At 44.4% G+C, this 26,205-nt stretch overlaps 1 protein-coding gene across 1 annotated transcript; it reads left to right on the top strand.

The window, feature by feature from the left end:
- The first annotated feature begins 174 nt into the window (after positions 1–174).
- On the top strand, positions 175–26,205 carry GABRP (gamma-aminobutyric acid type A receptor subunit pi). The gene is made up of 9 exons (XM_065409453.1): positions 175–230; positions 6,530–6,642; positions 10,723–10,790; positions 13,441–13,658; positions 14,445–14,527; positions 17,802–17,939; positions 22,531–22,683; positions 24,869–25,062; positions 25,903–26,205. The coding sequence occupies exons 1-9, from the start codon at positions 175–177 to the stop codon at positions 26,203–26,205; spliced, it is 1,326 nt and encodes a 441-aa protein (XP_065265525.1).

The raw sequence follows: 26,205 nt of genomic DNA, 5'->3' as shown, positions 1-26,205 counted from the left end.
TCAGATTACAGAAGAAATGTTTAACTCTTGTCCCCCATCCACTCCCCCAGGATCATATCTCTATGTGTGCTCGTGCACATTTTCCTTAAACTGCTGTAAATTACATGCCGTTCCTTTCTGCTTCACAGATGATCAGTAGAAGTATCACAGCCAGCACTGAAACAAACTCCAGAAATGTACTGCAGATATTTTGTCCTCATCTGTGCGTGGCTTTTTCTTCCAACTCAAAGGTAAGGTTCCTGACAAGGATACCATCTGAAGTGTAGTTGATATAAATGCTGGGGGCAGGAGGGAAAATAGCCATGGTCCAGACTCCAATCCCTTCCTAAGAGGGCTGGATGCATCAGGGGAGAGCTGATTACTCCATCCCAAAGGATAGTGCAATGGGCACAACTCCCTGAGTCACAATCCCTCATTAGGGAGGTGCTGCCCCCTTTCTACAGCTCAGTCAGGCTCTTGAAAATTGCAGCTTTGTGTAACTTCCATTAGAGAATCTGGAACCACATGACCCTCCCCTAGTTTTAAGTTTAATTAAAGTGTAAAAGTCTGTGAATTTTTCAAGTGACCCTATGCCCAACTCCAAGGGAGGCTGAAACCGTTCATGCCTCAGTCCTGAAACAACATGAAGCTGAGCAGTTCTGATCGTTGCTTTGGGATTTGCGGGTTCCTTCAGATCCGAAACCTACAGTGAAATTTCAGGGCTATGAAACCTACATAAATGAGAACTGAAGAAAAAAAATTCACAGAAACCTCCAGAACCCAACCTGCTGCATTTCACACTGCATAGCCCTCGCTGCCATTAGGTACTGGCAGTGGGATGATGATGCACTGCCTTGGACCTTGTTTTGCCATTTACACCAGAATAAACATCATACGACCAGAATTATCCATTCATTTTCACTGCTGGCAATTTTTTTTGTACCCACTTTATACAGGGTGTAAGTGAACACACTTGGCTCCACTGGGAAATTACACCATGTTAGAACACGACCCCTCTCTGTCTTTCTAGCTAGGTACTTTAGCTTGCCCTGGTCACCTCAGTGTGTAAGTGCCTTCAGACACATTAGTGATTTCTCTTCAAAACACCCCTGGGTCAAGTTTATTGTCTAACTATGGGATGCTAATTTTTACATAACTATCAGAGATAGGTCTGAATGAAAACTCTGCATCTGATCACCCCTGGAGTGAGAAAAAAATTGACTTTGCACATTGGAGCTCAGACCCACTTCTGATCATCGGCCATGCAAGCACAGAGCCAAACACAGCAGCTTGATTGTGCTCAGTTTGAAAAGCTTTGGCTCAGGCTGTGAATGTTTAGTATTGGCTGCCATCTGCACCTCCCAACCCAATTCACCCAGAGGCTGAAGGTAGGATTCCTCCCTCTCCTGATGGCATTAGCTGCGCAGGGACACTCTGACACTAGAGGATTGTCCGTAAACAATAACAAGCGAGGTGCAAAGCATTTCCTGGATATCAGTGACCACCAAGGAGGAGTTGATGGCCTGAGGTACAGCTTTTGGCTATCAAAAGGTGATTAGTAGGGAGGGAGGAGGAATGGATGTATTCACATATGGGTTTTATAATGAGGGGGTGCAGTTTTAGATCTTGTAACCAACCAGCTTTGTAATGAGGGATGCCATTTCATGTGTTCCGTACTGGACAGTGTTAGAGACTTCTAAATCTCCTCCATTTCTAGGCTGTCAAACCGCATGTTCCAAATGATCACGAAGGACATCGCTTACACCCCATACTTATTCATGAGATGGGGGTAGTGGGGGCAGATCTGCAGGGGCAGTAGGGCTGCTGACAAAATCTCAGGCACCTAATTAACCCAGTCCTCATTGGGCTGCTAAGATAGCTGCGGAGGGCCCTATCCTGTGATGAACAGTCCTGTAGATGACACAGATAGATTGCTTGACTCTTCTTCAATATTGTCTTCTACCTATATAAGGGCTTTATACTCCCACCCACCAGGGTGGTATCTGAGTATCTTCTATGTAAAATCAATAGCAACAGCAAATCCCTAATGACTTCATGTAATGAGTCTCTGGCACTTTTCACTTCCTGGGGGCAACACACTGCTTGTAGCTGGGTCATGTGCTATATTTTTAAGGGGGGGGGGGGGGTGATTGGGTGTCTAAACCCCATTCTGTCACACCCACTAAGAGGTTAAGTGACAGAGTAGCTACCTCTCCAGCTGCAGCTGATTGGCAGTTCAGCAACACTTGGAATAAGAGGCTGCAGCGAGGTTGGGAGCTATCATCAGGAAACTGGGAAGAAGCCACCAAAGGAGCAGGACCAGGACGAGAAACACCCAAGGACTGGGGTGAAACCCACCAGCCTACGTGGGTATTCCTTCTCCTGCACTCCATGAACTAGAAGAAGACTGGACTGGGGTGTTGCTTCTAGGCCCAGAAGAAAGACAACATAAGGATTTGAGGATTGTGGGAACTGAACTGAAAGACTAGGAGAGCAAGGTCTGAAAGGGCCAGCCAGGGCCGGCCCACAACATTTTGGTACATTTCTTGGGTGGTGACTCTTCTTAGATGCTCCTGGAGTAAGCATCAAACTCAGCCATCAGCTCCACAATTTTAAGGAAGTTTCCATTGTTTGGCACAGACAGCTGATCTGAAGTGCCATGCAGTGCTAGGTTTTGAGTAGCAAAGTAGTAAAGAGACTCTGATGCAATCTCCTCTTGATGCTGATCATCTATGGTGGCCTTTAACCTTAGTCTCATCTCAAGCTCTTTCCTCTTATGGAATGCTCTCTGGTGATTTGCTGCCTTCTCATGGCATGCCAGCACAGCACTCCACCATCTCTGTGCATCTAGAGCAGAGAGAATACTTATGCACCAGCAACAGACACAATTTTCTACACTCTGGGTCCTAGTGGCGCCCCTTCCCCTCTCCCCAGTCTGGCACCTGAGGCGGCCGCCTCAGTTCGCCTCATGGTAAAGCCAGCCTTTGGGCCAGCATATATCTGACGAAGCTGCAGGCAGGCTAGAGGGACTGAGTCCCTTCACAGGCCAGGAGTTGGGTAAGGATTGAGGTGTAGAAGGGGTGTCACTGCTATGAATCTCACTGTATGATGGAAAGGCTTTTCCCAGCAGTTTATCACAGAAATGAGAGACTGGCTCTTCTTCCTTCAACCAAATCCCTGGATCAAGATCTGGGTTTGGACAGGGGTATGTAGCTTCCAACCAATCCACTTGGTAGGAGAATCTAAATCCAAATACCCTGAACACTAGGGAGGCTGTGATCCAGAGTTCCAAGCCGAGTTTGGATCCAGAGCCGGAGACCAGACCAGTGATGTTGGTTCTGACATGTCTTTACCTACTGCCGAAGATGGCCAGAGACATTAAAAATGAACCAAAAACCTCAGACGCCTAGTCTAACCACTGCTCCTCTTCTGTTTAAGAAGCAATGGTGCCTCAGCATCATTACCATGGTGCAGACACATGTAGCCAGAGACCATGGCTTTATTTGGCAAGGCTCATGAATTCAGCTACAGAATTTCACTGAGATCCTCCACTCTTCTCTGAAGCTGACAGGCCCATGCTTAGCAGCACAAGTCACTGGGAAAATATTACTTCAATACTGCATACTCTGCACTGGTATCCCACTGAATCCTATAGCATCCCCTACTGGCCAAGAGTAGCTCTGCAGCACCCTGCCTCAGTTTCCTTTTATGTTTGGGGCCCCTTAAAAGTCCACACAGTTCAGATACTTAAAACATTCGCCATCACACCGTCTTTTTAATAGACCTCAAAACCTATAACTTTCACCCCAGTTTCAGCTGGGCTCAAGCCATCCTCTCTGAAGATCTGTCCTCTCTCTAAAGTTTACTTCTTTCACCCTACTGCCAAGCTGGGCACATCCCCTCTGCCCTGGGCATCTGTCTTCCTGCTTTCCCACCACCTTTTGTCTGAGGCTTGGCCTTCTCCACTGGCCTTCCCAAACCCTGCTCATTCAGGGCCCTCCCAGAACCTTATCACTCTCTGACAGCATCTCCCAACCACCTGCAACTCTTTCCCCCTTTATAAGACTCAGGTGCCTTCCCTTAAGTCCACTTGGGCAGTGGGTCATCGGTCCAGGAGCACTGGACCCCACTGCCTCCTAAAGGGGCCAGTTCAGTTCAGGGTCTCTGACCTGGTTTTCAAAGTCTTGCATTGGATTAGTCCTGGCTACTGGAGAGATTGTCTCTCTCCATCCAGCCATGGCCTATTTTGAAGGCCGTATTGCACTTGAATGAGGAAACTATCAGCCAGCACGGTGAGGCTGACAACTGGGGCTGGAAGACGCTTCCCAAGACCAAGACACTGGATCTCCCTCTCAGATGAGAGAACAGCCACTAACCTCGCTGCATTCAGAGTTAAGTGCAACTATCACTGACAGTACTCTGCTCATGCTGACAGGGGCATTTTCATATTCAGAGTAAGAAAGGAGGAGACAGAAGCCCGTCTGTTGCTGAAAGGGGCTCGTTACCGTTATTTTTGTTACTTGGATTGTAAACCCTTTGGGGCAGTGGCCATCGCTGTGTTCTGTGTACAGCACAATGGGATCCCGGGGCATGGTTGGAGCTTCTAGCTCTTACCTTAGTTAGTCCATCCCATGCTTTGCTGCATATTGGGCTACCCACATTTGCCATCCTTGCCTGTCAACTGCCCTTCTCTCCAAATCTTCCGATTTCATGTTGAGGTGCTTGATGTCATTCAGAACTGTTCATTTCCATGTTATTCACGGTCTTTCTCTTTCTTCTTGTGTTTTCTGGCTTCCATTCAAGGGCAGTATTTGGTAAGCATTCTTTTTCCATTCTCAGCACGTCCCAGCCACTGATGTCTTCGTTTGTAGATTATTTGTGAGAGGGTACCTTGTCCAGTAATTTTTCTGACTTCTTCATTCGTCTTCCTATCTCTATATGTTATTCCCAATATTCTTCTCAGACAGTTGTGATGACATGCATCCAGCTTTTGCATATCTTTCTTGGTAAGTTGCCATGTCTCACTGCTATATATTGTGATGGCCATAACAATTGCTTTGTACACATTCAGTTTTGTCTTGAGGGAGATGTTTTTGAGTTGCCAGATTTTTTTGAGTCTTCCAAATGCAGCGTTTGCCTTCCCAATTCTTATTATTATTTCCTCGGAACTAGTACCATCTTGATGGTACTTCCAAGATACGTAAAATTGTCCACCTTCTCCAGTTTCTCTTCTTCAGTTTTGATTTCTGTCCCTATAGTCCCCATTAACATGACTTTACATTTGTTTGCATTGTATCTCAAACCTATCTTCTCCATTACTTCTTTCACTTGGTTTGTGCATTTTTGTAGTCCATTGGCATCTTCACTGATAAGAGCGATGTCATCAGCAAAGTCTAGATCAAATAGCCTTGAATTGTTCCATTTTAGGCCATATGTATCACTGTCGCATTGTTTTAATCCATAGTCGATGACTAGCATAAACAAAAAAGGAGACAGGATGCACCCTTGCCTTACACCTGTCTTGATGCTGAATGGCTTACTCAATCCATTTTCCATTTTAATGCAGCACTTTGAGTTGGCGTAGAATGTCTTCATAATGTTAATTAATTTTGTTGGAATTCCATATTGTTCCACAATTTTCCACATTGTTTCTCTATTTACACTATCGAATGCCTTTTGAAAGTCCACAAAATTGATGACAAGACTGCCTTGGAATTCAATTGTGTTCTCAATAATCCGTCTCAGGGTGAAAATAGCATCTGTGCATGATCTCCCTTGTCTAAATCCAGATTATTGTTCATGCAATACAAATAATAATTGTGGGAAGCATTCAGCTACTATGGTGATAGGCACTAATACAAGAACCCACATAAGTAAACATTAAGGAAGTCATAAGCAAATTCCAACTGTCACCATTCCAACTGTTTCTGCACATAAGCATCTTCCCCAGCCAACCATATCCCTCCTACACCGCTGTAAAACACCCCAAACTTTGGATTGTCTGTTTAATGAAGTCACACGCTGATTGCCCACAGTCCCTGTCCCGCACACAAATTAAACAGCAGAATCAAGTGCTGCTGGCTTTGATGAAGTGTTTTATGCAGTTTCTGTTGGACTGCTGTATACATGCAGGCAGTGTTTCCCAATCTTGGGACGCCGTTTGTTTAGGAAAAGCCCCGGCGGGCCGGGCCAGTTTGTTTACCTGCCGCATCCGCAGGTCTGGCCGATCACGGCTCCCACTGGCCGCGGTTCGCCGCTCCAGGCCAATGGGAGCTGCTGGAAGCGGCTGCCAGCACATCCCTCGTCCTGTGTCGCTTCCCGCAGCCCCCATTGGCCTGGAGTGGCGAACCGCGGCCAGTAGGAGCCGCGATCGGACGGACCTGCGGATGCGGCAGATAAACAAACAGGCCCGGCCTGCCAGGGGCTTTTCCTAAACAAGCGGCGTCCCAAGTTTGGGAATCACTCCATGCAGGGAACGCAGCTGCAGCTGCACAGCAGATGCTCCCAGCATGCCCTGCCATGCCTAACAATATGTATTTGTGTATTTTAGAAAGTGCACGCTGGGCCATAAATCGGACACACACAGCAGTGATGCGGTATCGCTCCCTGGATTTGAGAACCTCACAGAGGGCTACAACAAATATCTCAGGCCATACTTTGGTGGTACGTCAACAGAACATTTCAGTGTCTGATAAAACGATTATATAATCAGTAATATTTGCATGGAGAGAATAATGTTTTGTGGGTTTTCTTTAACAAGCACTAGTTTATCTGTCCCTGTTAAATTAGCTGGGGCTGGGACTATGTGCCCAAAGTCCATCCTCACCTACCCCATCCAATTCTGTTTGCTCAGTGGGACTGTATGTGTATGACTGAAGGCAGAATTTATTCCCTTCGGTCATATTTGTCTGTGGAATAAAGAACAGGAAGCTTAGAGAGTTTTGACACCTGTCAAATTAGATACATTGGGCTAAATTCTGCCCTGTTACAACCATGCAGCCCCTTTGTTTCAGTTTGTCCCCTTGGTGTGGCTGTGTATTTGTTAATGGACATCCATTTTATAAGGGTCATTGTGGCTGCAAATGAATGAAGCCTGGCTCCTTGAACTGCAGCATTGCTCACTTATAACTTCCTTCCTGTTTAGTCCCAGTCTCTGGGGATTTGTTTCCACTGTGGAACTATATACACTAAATTCTAAACAGCCTATGCCTGGGCTTTGCCTTAAATTTTGTGAAGGGACAGCCTTCTCAGTGCACAGAGCATGTCTGGATGTTCTGTGAAGTGCAGATGACCAAGCCTCATGCAGTCTGATTACGACCCTTATGCCGTGTAATGTAGCTGGTGTACATTGGCTTTGTCTTACACCTTTTCGCTTCTCTCTCTTTATCTTCCTCCTGTGGTAATAAATCTCTACAATAGTGGAGTTACATAGAGTAATGACCACTACGTCTGGTATTGTGGAATAATACCATTTGTCCCATAGGACAACAGATGGTTATAAAATAGAAGAGAGAAGTTTAAATGCATGCAAGTCAATATCAGCACAAGTTTAATGTGTTCATAACACGTTGGGTAAAAATTGTCAGGACTCTGGCTCCTAAATAACTATCACTTTTGAAAATGGGATCTAGCTCCTAAATCACTTCGGCGCTTTTGAAAATTGTCCTTTTTGCAACTTGAAATCTTATTAGGCAAATTCTAGATACATTTAAAAAATCTTGTTAAACCTAACTGACTTTTAGAAAGTGGGTGGCTTCAATTCTAACTGGCAAGATATATAGGATTGAGCAAGTCATATAGGCGAAAAAAGTACACGTGTTGACTACATAGATATATATGGCCTGTTCCTGAAATGTGGTGACCACCTACAAATCCTGTTGACTTCAGCGGAATTTGGGGTGCTAAGCACCAATCAGGATCAGGTCCATGTGGCAGTAGGGCTTGATTCTGCCTTCTTTATGCACCCAAATCTCCCACTGAAACCAATGGGAATGGAGCATTGGGCCCACTGCATATGAATGTTTGTGATCTGTGGGTTATGAAGAAAATGTTCTAATATGTTACTGTGCCATATATTTGCTACTGTGCTGACGGGGTTTGATCTTCCTCATGTTCACCCTTATTACAATAAAAAGAGGCAAAATATAAACCGACTTACACTACTGTCTTCTGACATTTCCTAGGATGGAGCTGCCCTCTTGTGGTGAATCCTAGCTTCAGTGCTCGAAAGAGGCAGCCACACTACCAAGCTATGTGGTTCTGTCAATGTAAAATTTTGTGTGTATTGACGCAGTGAAAGGGGATACTTTGCCTCCATTTTGTCATGTGTTTTACTCACTGACAAGCTAGCTCCTTTCTAGCTAACGGCTGTTCTTTAAGGGTTTCGCTTTACGGGAACTGAAGTGAACTCCACAAAGGGCTCACCCAGGCCCATAAGCACGAATGAGGCCTGCTTTGTCACCTTGTGTGGGTCCTGTGTGCTGAGGAGAATTTCACCCCATATGTACTGAAATCTGCTAACTAAATTTCTAGTAGGGCCCATTTCCTGACTTGGGAAACACCTGCCCAGGGGACAGGAAACCCCACGAGTTCTGACTTCGTTGTTCTACTAAGTGGACTGAGTTTTCTTCCACCTCTACAGAAATGGCAGGGGTTTGACCTCCTAAGCCCACAAATCTTCCTGACCCCAATGCCCCACAATTCATGCTCCCCATAGAGCAGTGACGCCCACTGGCTGCTGTCCCACCCAAGCCACCCGTTGTGGGGGGGAGACAGGGTATTCACTGTGCACTACCTCTGAAGGGACAACACATGAAGATAACATTGTTGTTTACAGCAATTTCCTGTGGGTAAGGAAGCTGGGGGGCAGGGAGGGCAGGTGGGGAACAGTGGCACAGACAGCAGCAGTCTCCATCTGGCTCTGCACCTGGTCCATACCCTCCTAAAGTACATCTACTGAGAGGCTTTTATGAGATCAGGCAAATAAGGAACAATGGCAGAGAGCTGGCAATTCCTCTTCCATCCTCTCCAGATAGGCTCCGGCCAGCTGGGTTCTCTGTGCTCAGTGAAGCAACAGGGTCAAATGGGCCCTATCCCAGGAGACAGAGAGCAGATTTCCAAAGCTGGGTGTGCAAAGGAGAACACGTATCTTTTCTCCATAAAGCAAATCTCTCTTCCCATATACTTCCAGTGCACCTTACAGCACTCTGTCGTCTGTTCAGCTCCAATTTCAAGGCAGGATGGAGGTGGCCACATTAAAACAAACCTAATACGCTATCTGCTGCCAAACAATGGTTCACTGGGGCACAATGCTCACTCACTGTAAAAGATTTCCTTAGATCCCGTTTGGCAGGTTCTCGGGGTGCCGGGTTCAGCACTCTGGGACGGGGGAGGTCAGACTCTGTGCACAGACAGTTGGGAGGGTCCCTAGATCAGGTCTCCACTATGAGTGTGTGTGTGTACACTGCAGTTGGGAGGTGTAATTGCAGCACATGGAGATGTACCTGAGATAGCTTTGATTTGAGCCCAGTGATCACTTTCAGTGAGTGGTGCTGCTCACATGAGAGGCCATGGCAGTTGATTAGACTCACAAAGGGTGACACCTGAATCACTTATAAATCCCTGAATAACCAGGATTGTAGGGAACAAAATCTCACCCTCCCAAACTCAGGGACAGGCTGCAGGACTGTAGAGGGAGAGTGAGGCTGGGGACTCTGCCCTGCTTTGCATCAGGAAAAGGCTGTGTGGTTCAGTGGACAGGACATGACTAGGGATAGGGGGGCTCAGTCCTATTCCTGCTTTTGGTTCTGACTCACTGGGCAAGTCGCTTAATTGCTCCAGGACTCAGTTTTCTCATCTGAGAAATGAGGATAATAATTCTTACCCACCTCTAGAGCACTCTGAGATCGAGCCTTGGAAAGTGTTATATAACGACTCAAGATTGTTATCATTACATATGCTGAGCCTTGTGTAGCCCTTGATTTCTGTGGCTGATTGCAATGGAAATATTGCCTACCTGGATTGCCTGGGTGTATGGCCACTAGTGCTGCACGTGATCATTTCTGTCCGCTGATGCCACCAAAGAAAGTGGCAGCACAAGTGAAAAGTTTTTGAGCATGAGATTTCACAACCCAAACAGTCTGCTCATGTTTAACTCTCTGAAATTTAGTCTAGTTCTTTGGTCGCTGGCAGCAATAGGGACACCCCTATATGTAGGCTTGGAAGGATTATACTTTTATAGGTAAATGTTGATTGCATCATACGTGTGCAAACCGATGAAAAAGTATTTCCATCAGTAATAATCAAAATAGACAGTTAGGCAAAGTAAGACCAATGCTGCTTCAGAACTTATTAGAGTTTGATTTTAAGGCTATTTACTTTGTATATTTTGATATTTGATGTTGACAATTTGGTTTAATGGTTACAAAGCTTTAACTTTTTTAATCTGTCTACTGTCATTAAATAATTGTCTGACCTCCCTATAGTTTCCCACAACTGTAAAAATTTAAACAGCTAGATAAAAATCTTTAAAAAGCTTTAAAATAAACATTGATATTATGCATTAAAATTATAAAAAAAAATCTAATTCTTGCAAGACTACCTATGTGTGCTGCTCGATTGAGTGCAGTGAACTGAATTCCATACTGAATTCTAAGTGTCCATTTCTTTTGTTTAGTACACAACAACATAGCGTTCCCTTCACCCTTTCTTCACTCTAATCTAAGCCTCTCTATCCCTCCCCAGGGAAACCTGTTCAAATAGCATTGAGCCTGGACGTTGCAAGTATTTCAAGTATATCTGAGAGTGACATGGTAAGTGACTCAGTCTCGATTACATACTGAGGAGAAAGGGATCCAAGTTTGAGACACCAGAGTTGGAGACCAAGAGTGACTGATGGTTTGGGTGCCTCTGTTCTTAGGAGCCCAGTGTGGCAATTCCCAGCTAAGCCACAGACATCCTATGACCTTGGGACCAGATAGTCATTTGGGACCAAGTCCTCAAAGGTATTTAGGCATCTAACTCCCTTTCAATGGGAATTGGGTGCCTAAAAACCTTTGACAATCTTGGCCGTGGTCTCCCTGTGCTCAGCTGCTCTTCTGCAAAATGGGGATAATAGCACTTTCCTCAATCACAGGGCTGCTGTGAGGATCAAATCCATTCACAATTCCCCATTCACAAGCACTCGGGTGCTACAGCCAAGGGGATATAAGGACTGAGTTAGAGACAGAGACAGGGGGCTGACTGCCAAAAGGCAGGAGCTCAGCATGTCCTGAATGCCGGTCCCTTTTGAGGGGTCTGAAGCTGGGCACCAAAAATGGTGGCACACAAAGTTATTATTCACAATGGAAGATCTTAGCCGTGGGCTGCAGCTGTTGTAGCATTTCATCCCCCCTTCTGTTTTCCTGCAGAGTCTCCTCTTGCAGGCTTAGGCATGACACTGAGCGTTGCTCCAGAAGCCACCTCCAGTCCTCCTCTTTAGCCTTCAGATTGTGGAGGAGTAAAGCGGATTAAAGCTGAGGAGAAGGCCTAATGTTCAGAGGGCTAGAAGGGCCATCGCCCCAAGGGGAAATATAAAGGGAAACCTTCACCAAATAGAGGGTATTTTCGTGAGTCTAGTCTCCCACCCCTTGTAAAACTACCCCTTTCTACAGCATATATTTCCTCCACATCCCACCTAAATTCCCCTTGTGTCAAGGAGAACATTATAGAGACATACTCTATGGCTAGATAAATAATTGAAATGACCCAGAGGTTTTCCCCTTCATCACCAGTATTAATAATTCACTATACTGAAACTCTTAACAGTGCATCTTTTCAATCACTTAAGTCGTAGAGTAGAACTTACTCCCCCACCTCGCACACACACACACAACAGTCTGAGAATCAAATCTGAAGAGTGAGGATAACATAATTTATTTAGCACCTTTCATACCGAAGGATTTTACAAACCATCTATTGAACATAAGGGAATCGATTTATCTGCCACTGAAATGCAGCCATGTCTGGGCAGGAACATGGTAGCTGTATAACGATGCACAACAACACTACACAATCATGAAAGCTGCATTTAGTTCATCTGCAAACTAGAGAGCCAAGGATTGCCACAAGGTCTGGTTATGTACCCAGGAGGCTCAGTAAAGAACTGTCTTTGTATCCATTACAACTGAGCCCTGTTTTTCCCTTTATCACGGGGGCACTATAAAAATACTTCATCCACTTGTAACTGCTGGGGGGATTTTAGGCAGGCTGGATATTGCAACCAAGTTGGAATTTGACCAGGACACTAGAATTAACACTCCTACTCTTGCAAAACGTTCTGTGAGATCTTCAATGACAACAGTTGGTCAAGATCTTGTTTTTTGACTCTCCTACCTAAAACTTCAGTCCCATAGCATCCCTAGTCCCTGGCTTGGGCTCAGTTTAGTACCGACCTGACAGAAGAGTAACACTACAAGCTTTGACTGCACTTCCTACTTTATTTGGCTTAAATAGCATGTTATTTTCTTACATTTCTTCAACATATCACCCCCAAAATACCTCTCCTCTAAGCACAACCCACCCGCCCCGTCTGAGTGATCTAAATATAGCTCCCAATGCTGAATGAAGGGAACAAATATTGTACAGGACCAGTGGCATGACTCACTCGTGGTCCTGCTTATCTCCATTACTCCAAACTGTGTTATTCTTCTCATTATCTACTACGCATAGTCTTTCCTTCCCTTACACAATTGCCTTCCATAGCTTAAACAAACGAACTTTCAATAGGGTGAATAGGTGAAATGCAGGTGAGTGTTTGCTCTTGGACTTTTAGCTCTGGTGAAAGGCCAATGCAGCTGTATTTGAATACCTGCTCTCCCTCTATGTGGCTATTATATATATATATATATACTGCATTTGTGTGTAGGTTACTTATATATTTTTCCCATACTGGAAGCTATTTCATATGTAATTGATGTAGGGGCTTGAGTAAGCCAGTCAACCTCTCTGCTTCTCTGTTTTCTCAGATGGAGATTATGATCCTTACCCACCTTAATACTTACTTATGTAAAGGGCTTTAAGGTTTAGGAGTGAAAAGCACAGTATAAGACTAAGTATTATGATTATGATTGTTTATTGGGTATGAATACATGGAAAAACCTCAAGCAAACAGAGGAATTAAGTTCAGAATTCAAGTCTACTAGCTTTGTCCTGTGTGTTTTAAGCTGAGTTTTGGTGTGTTACATGCCCTACATTTAATGCTATGGCTGTATCCTTTAGGAAAGACAGCCAGAGGTCTGGATATTGTAGCAAAGGAGGGTCAAACACACACACACACACACACACACACACACACACACACACACACAGTTTGTGAAGACTATGCCTCAGCCTCCTTAATACGTTTTGGACATAGGAGGTGGACACCAATGCCTCATAAACATTCTTGCTGCGTGTCTTCTCACACCTGCCTTTCTCCTTCAGGACTACACTGCTACAATATATCTACGGCAGCGCTGGACGGACCCCCGCCTGGTTTTTCATGGCAACAAGAGCTTCACTTTGGATGCTCGTCTAGTGGAATTGCTATGGGTGCCAGACACATATATTGTGGAGTCTAAACGGTCTTTCCTGCATGACGTTACCGTGGGGAATCGTCTTATAAGATTATTCTCCAATGGCACTGTCTTGTATGCATTACGGTAAGTCACGTACTGGTGGTGAAGAGCAAATTATTAAAACCACACCGGATCAGAATGTACGTAGGCTGGTGTGGCCATCATGGTTAACAAAAGCTTTGGAGTCAACAGGCCCCTGGTTTTGACATTATTTTCTGGATCTCAGCGTAATTTAATTGCTCCTTCACTGCAGTTGCACATTCCTCCCAGTCAGTGCAGTTGTTATCTTGTATTATTTCTATTGCATTAGTCCCTAGGAACTCCAGTCAAGGATCACCATCCCCTTCCCCCCCACCCACCATATCCTCCTTGTGGTAGGTGCTGTACAGAGCAGTAACACAGAAGACAGTCCCTGGCCAGGGACCTTACAATTTCAGTGACAGACAAAAGATGGCAGATGGATAAAACAGAATGGGCTGGAAGAATATGAGGGGCAGAGGTAACAAAATGAACAAACTTTAGCAGAAAACTGGAAGTCTTGGCTTGCTGCTTGCTTAACCAATACCAGCCAGTGGTGATCTGTAGGTATCACATGAATATTCAGTTAAAGCCACTTGTGTCATTTCCCCATTAATTTCCCATGCTCATAGGGCCAAACTGTGCTGACTTAGACTACACTGGTATAACTAAGCTCAGAATTTATACCTTAGGATGCAACTTCTCTGGTGTTATTAGTGCATTGATTTCAAAAGTCAGAACTATCCAAAAGCCTGATCAGAATCTTTGGAGTCTGTAGTTTGCTATGAAAAATAAAGACATCCTGCGATATGTTTTTATTGCACAGCTTCTGAACTCTTTCTCCCCATGTAGAATCACTACTACTGTTGCCTGTAACATGGACCTGTCAAAATATCCCATGGACACACAGATGTGTAAACTGCAGCTGGAAAGCTGTAAGTATAGCATTTTACAGATGCCTGAGAATATTTGCCTGGCCTATTTTGAATCTGTTTATTCGTATGTAGGTGTCCATTCAAATATTTGGTTTCAGCCAGAACAGCCTCTGAAAATGTGCCTTTATTTCTGCAAATACAGAAACTTTTCAAGAAGAAAACAGTTCAACTTAATTCTTCAAATATAAATTATTGTTATTCCAGGGTTTATAAGGTTCCTGTCCTCATGGTCCCCATGCACACTTTATATAAGTCACAATGGTAATAAACACTACCTTCCCCCAAACAGTCAGCAGGTATTTCAGTCTTTCACATAGACATAAATGATACTGTCTTTCTCTAAAATCACCTCCTTTTGAGCACACTCTTTCATTAGGGCTAGCCTTTGGTACAATAGGTGGATAATAGGACCCAAATTTTCAAAAGAGTGCCCTCAGTTATCATCCATATTGCACCCCATTCACACATGCAGTTCATGTTTGTGTATGCAGAAATCTCTGTCTTGAACACATGCATTGGACTGTAAACTTGCATAAGTCAGACATGCCCACTCGTGAAAATTAGAGACTAAGTGGAATTGCCTGGATTGTGGCTGAGACAGAATTTGGCTCTACAGCAATTTCATTGCTGGGCTGGTGGCTTCCCCTCTGAATAGGTCTGTCAGTTATTGATAAAACAAGCAAATGCAATGAGCTGGTAATAATCTCACTCTGGGTGCTAATGGACACATTTCCACATTATACCAAAAAAAAGTACCAAATCTGCAATTAACCAGCGCCTTTGATGCAATTAATCAGCGCCACTGATTCCCTAGGAATAAACAGTGCATGTTAGTCTCTAGGGTCCTCAGTCCAGCATCTTTCACCTGTGCTAAATCACTTACCATAAGTTATTTTCAAAGCAGAGGGAGTTTTTTTACCAGGGGGAAGATCTGAATTCAGGAAATGTGTATTGCCTGTGAAATTGGTGAGCTGAAGCTAGAGCCGGTCCTCGCACAGGAAGGCACAATGAAAGCTTTCCCATCTGCGCCCTTTGTTACAGTAACATAAATGTTGGCGAGCATGGGAACCCGCTCCTGCAAGCCCTCTGTGCACAGAACCCCACAGTGGTCCTCTCTGGGACTCCTGGCTGCAGGGCACTTGCAGGAGCAGTGATAGTCAGTAAGCAAAATGCTCTTGGTTACTTAAACTCGAAGGCCTGGATATTGCAATGCTGGCCATTTATTGACAACAGACTGCATAGATAACCCAATAGTAGTCGCCAGAGAGAGAGAGAACCATGGGACTGGCACCAATACACCGTGTCTTTCAGGAGAGGAGATCTCTGCTCCCGGATGCTGAGCAGAGGTCAGCTGACTCCCCCACCATTACACCCGTCTGTAATTCACCTGTGCAGGAAGGTCGCTTCCCGGTGCTCCAGGCGAAGCGAGGCACTCTCCCCGTCACACAGAAGTTCATCAGTAAAGATGGAGCTTTTCTTAGTTCCATCCTTGAGAATCCCCGGAGTAAAGCAGCAGCCAATCTCCCGTTTCAAGCCACAAAAAATAAATGCCTGAAATCTCATTATTTAAAAACCAGGTTTGACTTGCCAGCTTCTAGAATGGAGCTCCTATGGAAGCGCATATTATTTTCACATTAAAATCCTATTAGTTCACCATGATTAACTTTATTACAAAGAATAGCACCTGAAATAATAATGATTGGCCTCTTCTTTTAAAGTGTAGCTGGCTTCAGACTTTTTTTCTTTTAAAGTAATTGGGTCTTACGTCATGCTCAGTTGCTGTCTAATTCCAGTGAAATTACATGCATATTGCCAGCTGGAGATTTCATTAGGATAAATGCCTGGAATTAATGCTATTTAAATATATGCTAGATGAATTAACAACCTGTCATTTATTATAAAGTTTCCCTAAGTAACCGCAATTGCTATTATTACAAAACTGTCCAGAAACTTTGCAAAGTCACATGATTAGGGTTTGCACGCAGGGATTCAGAACCTGTGCATAGAATTTATGAGTACGTCAGAGGCATGCTCCAGTAATTTGTGTCTAATAGAAAACACAATTAGATAAACAATACTGTAGGAAGCGTGGTAGTTTTCCTCCAAGGTGTGAATTGGTGACTATTGGCCTACCAGTGTCACTAGTCATTTTTCAGACAGACATTTAATTAAAAGAATCAAACTAATAAGATTAATGGGCTTATTCACTAAATTAATATGACTTTTTTGAGCTGGATAGCTATTCGGTGAGTGAGTAGGAACGTCAGGTTATCAAAAAGATCACTCACTTTAATTTGCGGTCATGTTATGCTGTCACTTAAACTTCCAGAGCCAGATCCTCAGCTGGTGTAGTTTGGGGTAGCTTTGCAGAAGCCAGTGGAACTATGTTGACTTACACAGCTGAAGATCCGGTCTGGGCCCATTGTTTTCAGTGGGGAGTTCTATTTCAAAATCAATGGCGGCCCTGATAAATGAGCCTCACAATATTTGAATAGTCCAGTTCAGGGTTGATAAGCTCCCAGATGTTTAGATGCTTGTCCAAAGCATCTTTTAAGTGTGCATAAATGGGTGGGCCATTTGGTTAAGAAAGCCACACACACTCATAAGATTTCTGACTCTTCTGCTTCCAGTCATGAAAATTTATAACAGTTTACAGACTTGATTCTAGAACAGGGCGAAGGGTTGGGGATGAGACTTGTACTTCTTTCATAAACCCATATGGCTGACGTAATTATGCATGGGGATTGTTATTGACCAAGATCACCATTTGCAATTAAATTAGAGCTGAGTGGGATTTCCACCTTTAAAAAAATGTTAGAATATTTAAAAAATAAAATAAAATGCTGTAAGCAGATTATATGAAATAGGAGCTGACTCTCCACTGCCTTGCATGTTGTTATTTGCCACTGGGCAATGTGGGTGCAAAACGCTACCAGATCAGAATTCGCCATTCATTTACAACACTGGCAGAGACTTACACCCACATGAGCAGGGGTAACTGACTGCACCAGGCACTGAAGAATAAAGCCCATACAGCCTAATTTCAATTTCAATTTGATCCATCAGAATAAAAATATGGCTAATATAAGAACAACCACTTTCACCAACATTGTAAAGTAATTATACCTATAAAACAAAACCTGTAGCCACCTAGTAATCTCATTGCTTGTGGCTCCATAGCTGACTATTTCTGATTCTATCCAGTAGAGGGCAGTATGCCACGCATGGACTAGTTGGTTCATTACAGTAATGTGGTGCTTTATGTTGTCTGTAGGGGGATATGATGGAAACGACATAGTGTTCACTTGGTTTAGGGGAAACGATTCAGTTCATGGCCTGGAAAAACTGCGTCTCTCTCAGTACACTGTGGAACGTTATTACACTCTGGTCACGAGATCCCAGCAGGAAACAGGTAAAGCAGGGAGGTGGGACTGGTGGAAGAGCATGTGTATCTCGCAAGCATGTATAATTTTTCTCTTTCCATTATATGCAGTGATGTCTTTCAAGCCAAGAGGACATGAGTAGTGAGATCATTAGCAGTTCCTAGTCCCACTGGAAACAAGGCAGTAAAATTGCTTCTATAGGAATAGGTGATATGTTCCTTAGGTGTTAAATAATAATAATAATACCTAGCTCTTGTATTACACTTTTCAATAGTAGATTTCAAGGTACTTTACAAAGGGAGGTAAGTATCATTATTCCCATTCAAGTCATGGAAAATATGGATTTCACACGTGCCTGAAATCCACCTGACATTTTTATTACGTCAGAAAAACCTAGATTGTGCTTTCTGCATCTACAAACTATAAATATTGCATTAAGCATTCCAGGAAACACTTAAAGTAACTGGAATCAAAACTAACTTGTTGAATATTTGTTTCCAAAGGTCACTTCTGTCTTGATGCAATGGGAATGTATTTCTCATTACCAGCTGGTTTAAACTTCCTTCCCTAGTGTCAGAGATAATATGAGGAGCGAAACAACCTTCCTCAGGGTGACCAGATTTTCAAAATGAACCAGGACCCGGGGTGGGGGCCTACCAGCGAAGGATCAAAGGTTTTAAATATCCAGGACATCCTGGCCTTGTCAAGATACGGGCTGTCCTTAAGCATGGGCAGCATACACGGCTGCGTAGGGCACCAGAAAATTTAGCAAAAAGAACAGGAGTACTTGTGGCACCTTAGAGACTAACAAATTTATTAGAGCATAAGCTTTCGTGGGCTACAACCCACTTCTTCTATATGCATCCAAAGAAGTGGGTTGTAGCCCACGAAAGCTTATGCTCTAATAAATTTGTTAGTCTCTAAGGTGCCACAAGTACTCCTGTTCTTTTTGCGGATACAGACTAACACCGCTGCTACTCTGAAACCAGAAAATTTAGGGCACCCCTGGGTCTTAGTGTCCACCCTTCCACCTCTTCCTATCCCTTTCTATCCCTGTTCTGACCCTTCCTGCAGGCTCCCACCACAGTTGCCTGCTGCAGCCTAGTGAGTCTTCCTCTGGAGGGGATCTAGTAACTTAAATGTGAAAAAGCCTTCCAGCCTGCCAGATCTATTAGCACAACATTGAAACTGTTAAAGAGCCATTTAACAGGCATTTGTCACTCCCCAAGTATATACTGTCAGTTTCTGAATTTACTGACAAAAAAAGTTGTGCATTACTATAATATTTACTCAGAACATGTTAGTCTTCAGGACCTTAGTTTAAAATTTGCTTTAAAAATATTTCATTAGTGTGTTGCTGAAGATTATAAAATCACATCTCTAAAACATCCTTGCAAAGATTTTTAGATGCACAATCTGAGTATTCATCTTTAGCCTTAAAATAGGGATCGGCAACCTTTGTCATACAGCCCGTCAGGGAAATCTGCTGGCGGGCCGGGCTGGTTTGTTTACCTGCAGCGTCCGCAGGTTCGGCCGATCGCAGCTCCCACTGGCCGCGGTTCGCCATTCCAGGCTAATGGGGGCTGCGGGAAGCGGCGGCCAGCATATCCCTCGGCCCGTGCCGCTTTCCACAGCCACCATTGGCCTGGAACAGCGAACCGCGGGCAGTGGGAGCTGCGATCGGCGGAACCTGCGGACGCTGCAGGTAAACAAACCGGCACGGCCTGCCAGCAGATTTCCCTGACGGGCCATGTGCCAAAGGTTGCCGATCCCTGCCTTATATGCTTGGATCTTCAGACATATAGTTTTTTAAATAAATCCTTCAAAAGACCACCCTTATCTAAAATACACATTTTAATTTTAATTACTATAGTATAAAAAACTTGCTTCCAAAGTCTTCCTGTCCATCCCTTTCTCCCTTCACCCCCCTGTTGAAGAGAGCCCTTAATGGGACAACACCCCTTCCTTCCAGATAGCTGGACAAATGAGTTTCCTTTTCTTTACTTCTGACTATTTGATGAACTAGTTTTAAGAGAAACCTCCAGCAAAATCAGTACCTTAGTAAGATATAAAATCCTTTGTTATGCCTAAAATCTTTGGAAACATATTTTTTAAAGTTGGTGAAATTTCATAAACATGTCTATTGTTATGGACATCACACAAAGTAAATTAATGTTCCCTTTTTCTAAAAGCAATGAACATTGTTATGAACACACTAAACCTCTGTGACTGATTAATTTAAAAGAATGTCTTTGTTTCAGTGAGTTAAATATGTAGTGATCTGGAATGATTACTTTATGAAGGCTTGAGAGTACATTTAAAATATAAAATCATCTTAGAAATACTGATCAAGAAAATGTAAAACAGAAGAGCTGCATCATGTTTTCCATAATATTTAATGTTGTGTTCATCAAGACAGCTTACTTGCCCTTACTACAAAGATTTTACAAATAAATCTCTGACAAACTTCAGGGTATATCAAAAAACCTGTGACTGACATTTTTTATTCCCAAGTTTAGTGCTTTTAATTAGGTATCTTCTGCATGTCCAGTCTTCATCATCTGGCATGCTGTGGAAAACATGCTCCATTTTCTTTAGAAAGAAATTGCAGACAAGTGTTTTTTTCAAATGGCATTTGCTTCAGGGATTTGGCCGGAAGGGGGTGAGCGGGGAAGGAAGAAAGGAGGGAGGAGACAGTGGGGAGAGGACGGGGTCTGGGCAGAGTGGGGTGGGGCCTGGGACAGAGCAGGAGTGGAGTATGGGTGGGGCTACAGGCAGAAGAGGCGGGCTGGGGAGCTAGCCTCCTCAAGCAGCAGCTTCACCCACTGCCCATGACAGCAGGTAAGAGCGGGTCGGCTCCCGCACTCCCAGCGTGTGGTGCAGTGTCCTTAGGCAGAGGCCATATTCAGAGAGTCGAATGCGCCAGCGCAGTGCATTCTGCATGAGGAAGAGGGTACAGGGCTCTCTGCAGGGAACTGTGACTCTCCGCCACTGTGAGGTGCGCCGGGTGGCTCGGTATCCTTTGCTGCCTCGTCCCTCCCCCCCCGGGCTGTGAGCCCGGGCTGCCATCGGGCATAGGGGCACCAATTTAATAATAATAATGCAGGGGGTCCCATAAATCCTAAGGACAGCCCTGACAAGAGGTGTTTATTTAAGAAAACAGCTACAGGCAAACAGATGAGCTTCCACACAACTTCGTTCCAGTTTTGGAATCCCTTGTTAGAGATCATGTCCTGTCTGGAACTCTATACAGCACACAGAGACCATTAGTGGCTATATCATATATTGTATTTAACCAAATCATTACAGACATGCTACAGCAGTTCTATGGTACAAAGCAGAGAGCAGAAGTGAGAACACAATGTTGCATCCAATTGTAATGGCACAAAGCATTCTCTCTTTCCCGTTGGCCTTCCATGGTTGAGAACTTCAATTCTGTGATGATATTCCCACTTCCTACTAGCCTACAAAGCAGAAACCTGAGATCATGTTTCAATGGGCTATTATTAAGCTACAAGGCCAACCAGCTACCACCCTTGCTGTTTGCTGTAGAAAACTTAAGAGGAGCACATTGATGTAGGAAGCATTGTAACAGGTTAACCGGACTTAAAGACATTATGGGACAGATCCTCAGCTGATGTAAATCAGTGTCACTTCTTTGAAGTCCATGTTGCTATATCAATTTACACTGGCTGAGGAGCTGGCCTATAGAGAGGACTAAAGCAAAGCTTATGTTCACTCTTGGAGACATTGTCTAGTCAGATTTGGCCTGAAATACAGATTGTGTGAGAAAGAAGCTTTTACAAAGCACAAGGTTAATAGAAATGTTTCCTTCCATTGTGTTTTTTCCATGCCGATGGAAAAGGTTCTAAAGCACCAAATAACCATCACCACACAGCGTTTGCAACTCAAACACTACAGCCCTGTGCTAGCTTCATGACAGACTGATGGTGAAATTGACTTGAGGCTGAAGTGAAGTGGGTTAGGCTGATTTCCTTGCCTAAGTGGAGAGAGATGCAAGCAGTCACTAAGCAGCATGAATAGCAATAAATAAATTAGATTTTAAAATTTCTGTAATGTTAACAGAGTGGGGTGCTATTTCTGGGCCTGATCCATAGCCCACTGGGTTCAATGGAAAGACTCCCATTTACTTCAGCGGGTACTGGATCAGAATTTTAACCTGACAAAGTCCTTTTAAAATGCTTCCTTGAGAAAAATACTCTGTGCTGCTTGTTAGAGATGAAATGAAGTCATCAACCTGTTCCCAGGCTTTGTTAGGGTAACAGGCTGTGTGCTCGTATAGAGTGTGGAATATTGCCTGTAAATAATAAGATGGGGAGTCCTTAGTGAGCTGCCTATTTGTTTTAAATATCTCTTGCTTACCATACATTGTTAATTAACTTATATTGTACATTGGTTTGTTTAGGAAATATGAAATGAATAAAAAGACAAGATGGGTCAGTCTCTCTACTGATGTAACTTGATGTCACTCCAATGACTTCAATGGAGCTGTGCTGGTTCACATCAGCGGAGGAGCTGGCCTATGATATGCTTGAATCCTAATCAAACTCTCTCTGGAAACCTTGCTTTTGTGGCATGTGTCCTTGCTTTGCCTAACAGGCAACTACCCGAGACTGATACTGCACTTTGAGCTGCGAAGAAATATCCTGTACTTCATTTTGGAGACCTATGTTCCTTCCACGCTGCTCGTTGTCTTGTCCTGGGTTTCTTTTTGGATCACCCTGGATTCGGTTCCTGCAAGAACCTGCATTGGTGAGTGTAGCGCAGTGGTTCCCAAACTTTAACAACCTGTGAACCCCTTTCACCAAAATGTCAAGTCTCGCGAACCCCCTCCTAAAAAGGAATATTTCCAGGGATTTTCTCCTTTACCTGAGTATAAATTATAAAAGCAGTGATCTTGGAAATATAAAATTTGTTTTTATGACATGCTTATTACACACTATTTATTATTAATTATTATTTATCATTACAGTATTTTTATTACATTATGAAAATGGCAGCACTCTTCCAAGATCTCACTTTCGTAGCTTGTATCACTTTGAATAAGCTTGTTATAAGACAAGGCTCCCATGTTTCATCAAGAAGTATCAGATGTGAAACAGCATGAAGGTATCTAAGAAGCCAACTCAAAGAGTTCCTCTTATACAAGCATTCAGGTCTTGAGCAGTTCAAGCAAACAATACACATTACAACAAAGCTTAAACTTGTTCTTCATAATAATTTTAAAAACAATACTAGCTGCCTATTTAATTTTAAAAACGGCAAAAAATATCCTCCTTCCTTTCCATTTCTTATAAGGAGTCTTGAAGTTTAAATCTCCTCAGTGTGATAGATATGCTTGCTTTGATCTGCTTAGCTCTTGGAAGTCCAGGGGCTCCGGGCTGCTGGTCCCGTGCTGCCCAGGGTCCCTAAGGACAGCTCTGTCCGCCATTAGGGAATTTTTTCCCGAGAACCCCCTGTAACGTTTCGCAAACCCCCAGGGGTTCACGAACCCCAGTTTGGGAACCACTGGTGTAGCGGGATGGTCACCCGCTCCTGCCCTGAAGGGTTTAAAACAGCCCTGGGAGAGGGCTGTTGCAGGAGAAGGCAGCTACGAGGCTGATTGGGGAAGCACCCGCAGCTGGGCCACGCCCCAATCAGGCCTCAGCTGGCCCTATATAAGAGGCTGGGAGCCAGGAGCTCAGCAGACTCCCTCTAGCTTCTGAGAGGGAGGGACCTGGCTGCAGGGACCTGAGCAGAGTACCTGAGGGGAGCAGGGCTGGGGAAAGGTGGAGGAGCTGGGGAGCTCCAGCCTGGAAAGCCCCAGGCTGCGGCCTAGCATAAGGCCAATGGATACTGGGGGTTGCAGAGGACAGCCCAGGGGTAGGCAAAGGCAGCAGGTCCAAATCCAACCTTGCCGGTGATGAGTAGGTTGATACTGCAGTCTGCCCCAGGGCATGGGGGCTAGATGATGACTGGCAGTAGCCTTATACTGAGGTGAGGTGGGGATAGTGGGTGGGGGTTCTCTGGGGAGGGGAGACCCTGAGAGAAAGAGGTTACTGCCAAGGGGCAGCACCCCAGATAATGGGTCACTGGGTCCAGGAGGGACACGGGGGCCAAGCGGCAGTGGACACCAGCCTGCAGAGGGCGCTCCAGAGGCTGGATGAGCTAATTCCCAGAGATGACCAGCCGGAGGCGCCGCAGGGGTGAGTCCCACATTGCTACAGTGAGCTGCTGCCGGGGGAAGGGTACTTGAGGCATGTGCAAGTGAGTGGGCAGAGTGCAGTGTGCAGTACAGTCAAATGCCAGCTTTTCTCAGATGAGCATGGAAATGGAGAATGACAAATACAAAAGGCCTGGTTGCACTTCATCTTTGGCATGTGAAGAAGAGCCAGATTAGGAGCATGGAGGGTGGAGGAGTACATTCTAGTTGGAACACTGCCCCCACCAGAGCCCTTCATGGCCAGGGCTCCAATGCGATCCAGGACCTGAGGCACGCCTGCTGTCCATTTCAGGCTCCCCTCCATCTACCAGGGTATCTCCATCTGGGTTAATATTGCAGGCAGTGACATCACTTAGGTTCTGCACCTCCCCCAGAGAGGGACTTTTTGCATTCGCTGAGGGTAAGAAAACAGCCTAGGGGCGGGAAGAAGAGCAGCACAGAGGGGCTGGCCTTTTTCACTGATGCACTTCAGTATCCATGGGGCAGGAACTTCTCTTCCCACTGGATTCCCTGGGTGGAGAAGCTGAATTCTCTGCTTCCTCCATCTGTACAAAGTGGTATGAAGTGCTTACCATTGTAAGTCAATGGAGGATTTGGATTTGGTAGTGTTATACCCACTAGGCCTTGGTGTAAAGGACTATCCAATGGGTAAGAGAACCAGGCTTTTTGTTTCCTGAAGTGCGGGTGAAATGCTTTCCCATTGGACCTGAAAATATGTCCTTCTCCACCTTACAGGAGTAACAACTGTGCTGTCGATGACAACTCTGATGATTGGCTCCCGGACCTCACTATCTAAAACCAACTGCTTCATAAAGGCCATTGACGTTTATCTTGGCATCTGCTTCAGTTTCATTTTTGGTGCCCTGCTGGAATATGCAATTGCTCACTACAGCTCATCACAAAAACATGCAGCTAAAGAGCCTCAAAAGGTACATACGGAGGTGCCTTAATGAGCAAGGTGATATTGAGTCAGATGTAGTTGGTCCTTGTTAATGGCATATCCAATGAAGAGTGAACTGGAGAAATAGTCTTCCTGTTGGGGGACGAATAAGAGGCACATGAGTGTCTCTCTCTTTTTCCTGTACCCATTAAGCAATGGTATATACAACTCCCACAGTCTCACGCAACACTGGCCCATAGCCATGATGCTAGTGTTTGGCATCACTTGAGTGCTACTAGCTCCAGAATCCTAACAAATCTGACTGTGTTCACTCATTGTCTAGATGCATGTTAATAGCCAGAAGAACCTTTCTTGCTGGCAAAATGTGGTGAGTAACTGTGCCAAGCCAAAGCATTACAGCAGTGGGGAAGACCACCCTGACCATGGGGAGAACTGCAAGTTGCAACATGAAGCCTGCAGGGGCTTTTCTTTCCTATTGACATGCAGCCTTACGCTGTGCACCCAGCTGATTTTATAAGTTATGAGGATTGGGCTGGTTCAGTGCTTGGAATAGAGACCTCCAAGGAATACCTCCATTCTTCAGGAAATGCTACTGTGATCCATAAGATGGCACTTACTGAATGTTTAAATTTTGCATGTAACAACCCTAGCATTACGGGTCATCAACAGTGATAGACCCTTCAGGTCTAAAGCATAGGGCTCTACCACTTAAGCTAAAGGAGTAAATCCCTTAGTTGAGAGCTGTGTGTAGTCTCTTATCTTCTGTACAGAGCAGCCAATAGAGGAGGATATGACACACTTAGCCAGTGCATTACATGTGTATCCAAATCACATCACCTAACATTAATTGCGCTCTATCATTTCCTAGGGGCCTACCAAAGAAACTGAAGATGTCAACATCACGAACATCCTCAATAGCTCCATCACCAGTTATAAGCAGAAAATAAGTTTAGCCAGCACTGAGATTTCCAGCGATAACATCGACTATCGTGACCTGACCATGAAAACCCATGACAAAATTAGGTTTGTGTTGAGAAACAAAATGCACAGGATCATCAGCTATTTCACAATTCAGAATCCCAGCAATGTTGACCATTACTCAAAGTTACTTTTTCCTTTGTTTTTCATGCTGGTCAATGTATTTTACTGGGCTTACTATCTGTATTTTTAG

This window comes from Emys orbicularis, chromosome 8 (assembly GCF_028017835.1).
Source record: "Emys orbicularis isolate rEmyOrb1 chromosome 8, rEmyOrb1.hap1, whole genome shotgun sequence".
Classification (NCBI taxonomy): domain Eukaryota; kingdom Metazoa; phylum Chordata; order Testudines; family Emydidae; genus Emys; species Emys orbicularis.
The sequence above is the reverse complement of the archived record's forward strand: the minus strand, read 5'-3'. Positions and strand labels throughout refer to the sequence as shown.

Bases quoted from the DNA above. Each gene is read 5' to 3' on its own strand.
- GABRP (XM_065409453.1), top strand. From the start codon at position 175: ATGTACTGCAGATATTTTGTCCTCATCTGTGCGTGGCTTTTTCTTCCA. The intron at 6,643-10,722 runs GTACGTCAACAG...ATCCCTCCCCAG, and splicing joins TCTCAGGCCATACTTTGGTG to GGAAACCTGTTCAAATAGCA. The intron at 22,684-24,868 runs GTGAGTGTAGCG...TCCACCTTACAG, and splicing joins TCCTGCAAGAACCTGCATTG to GAGTAACAACTGTGCTGTCG.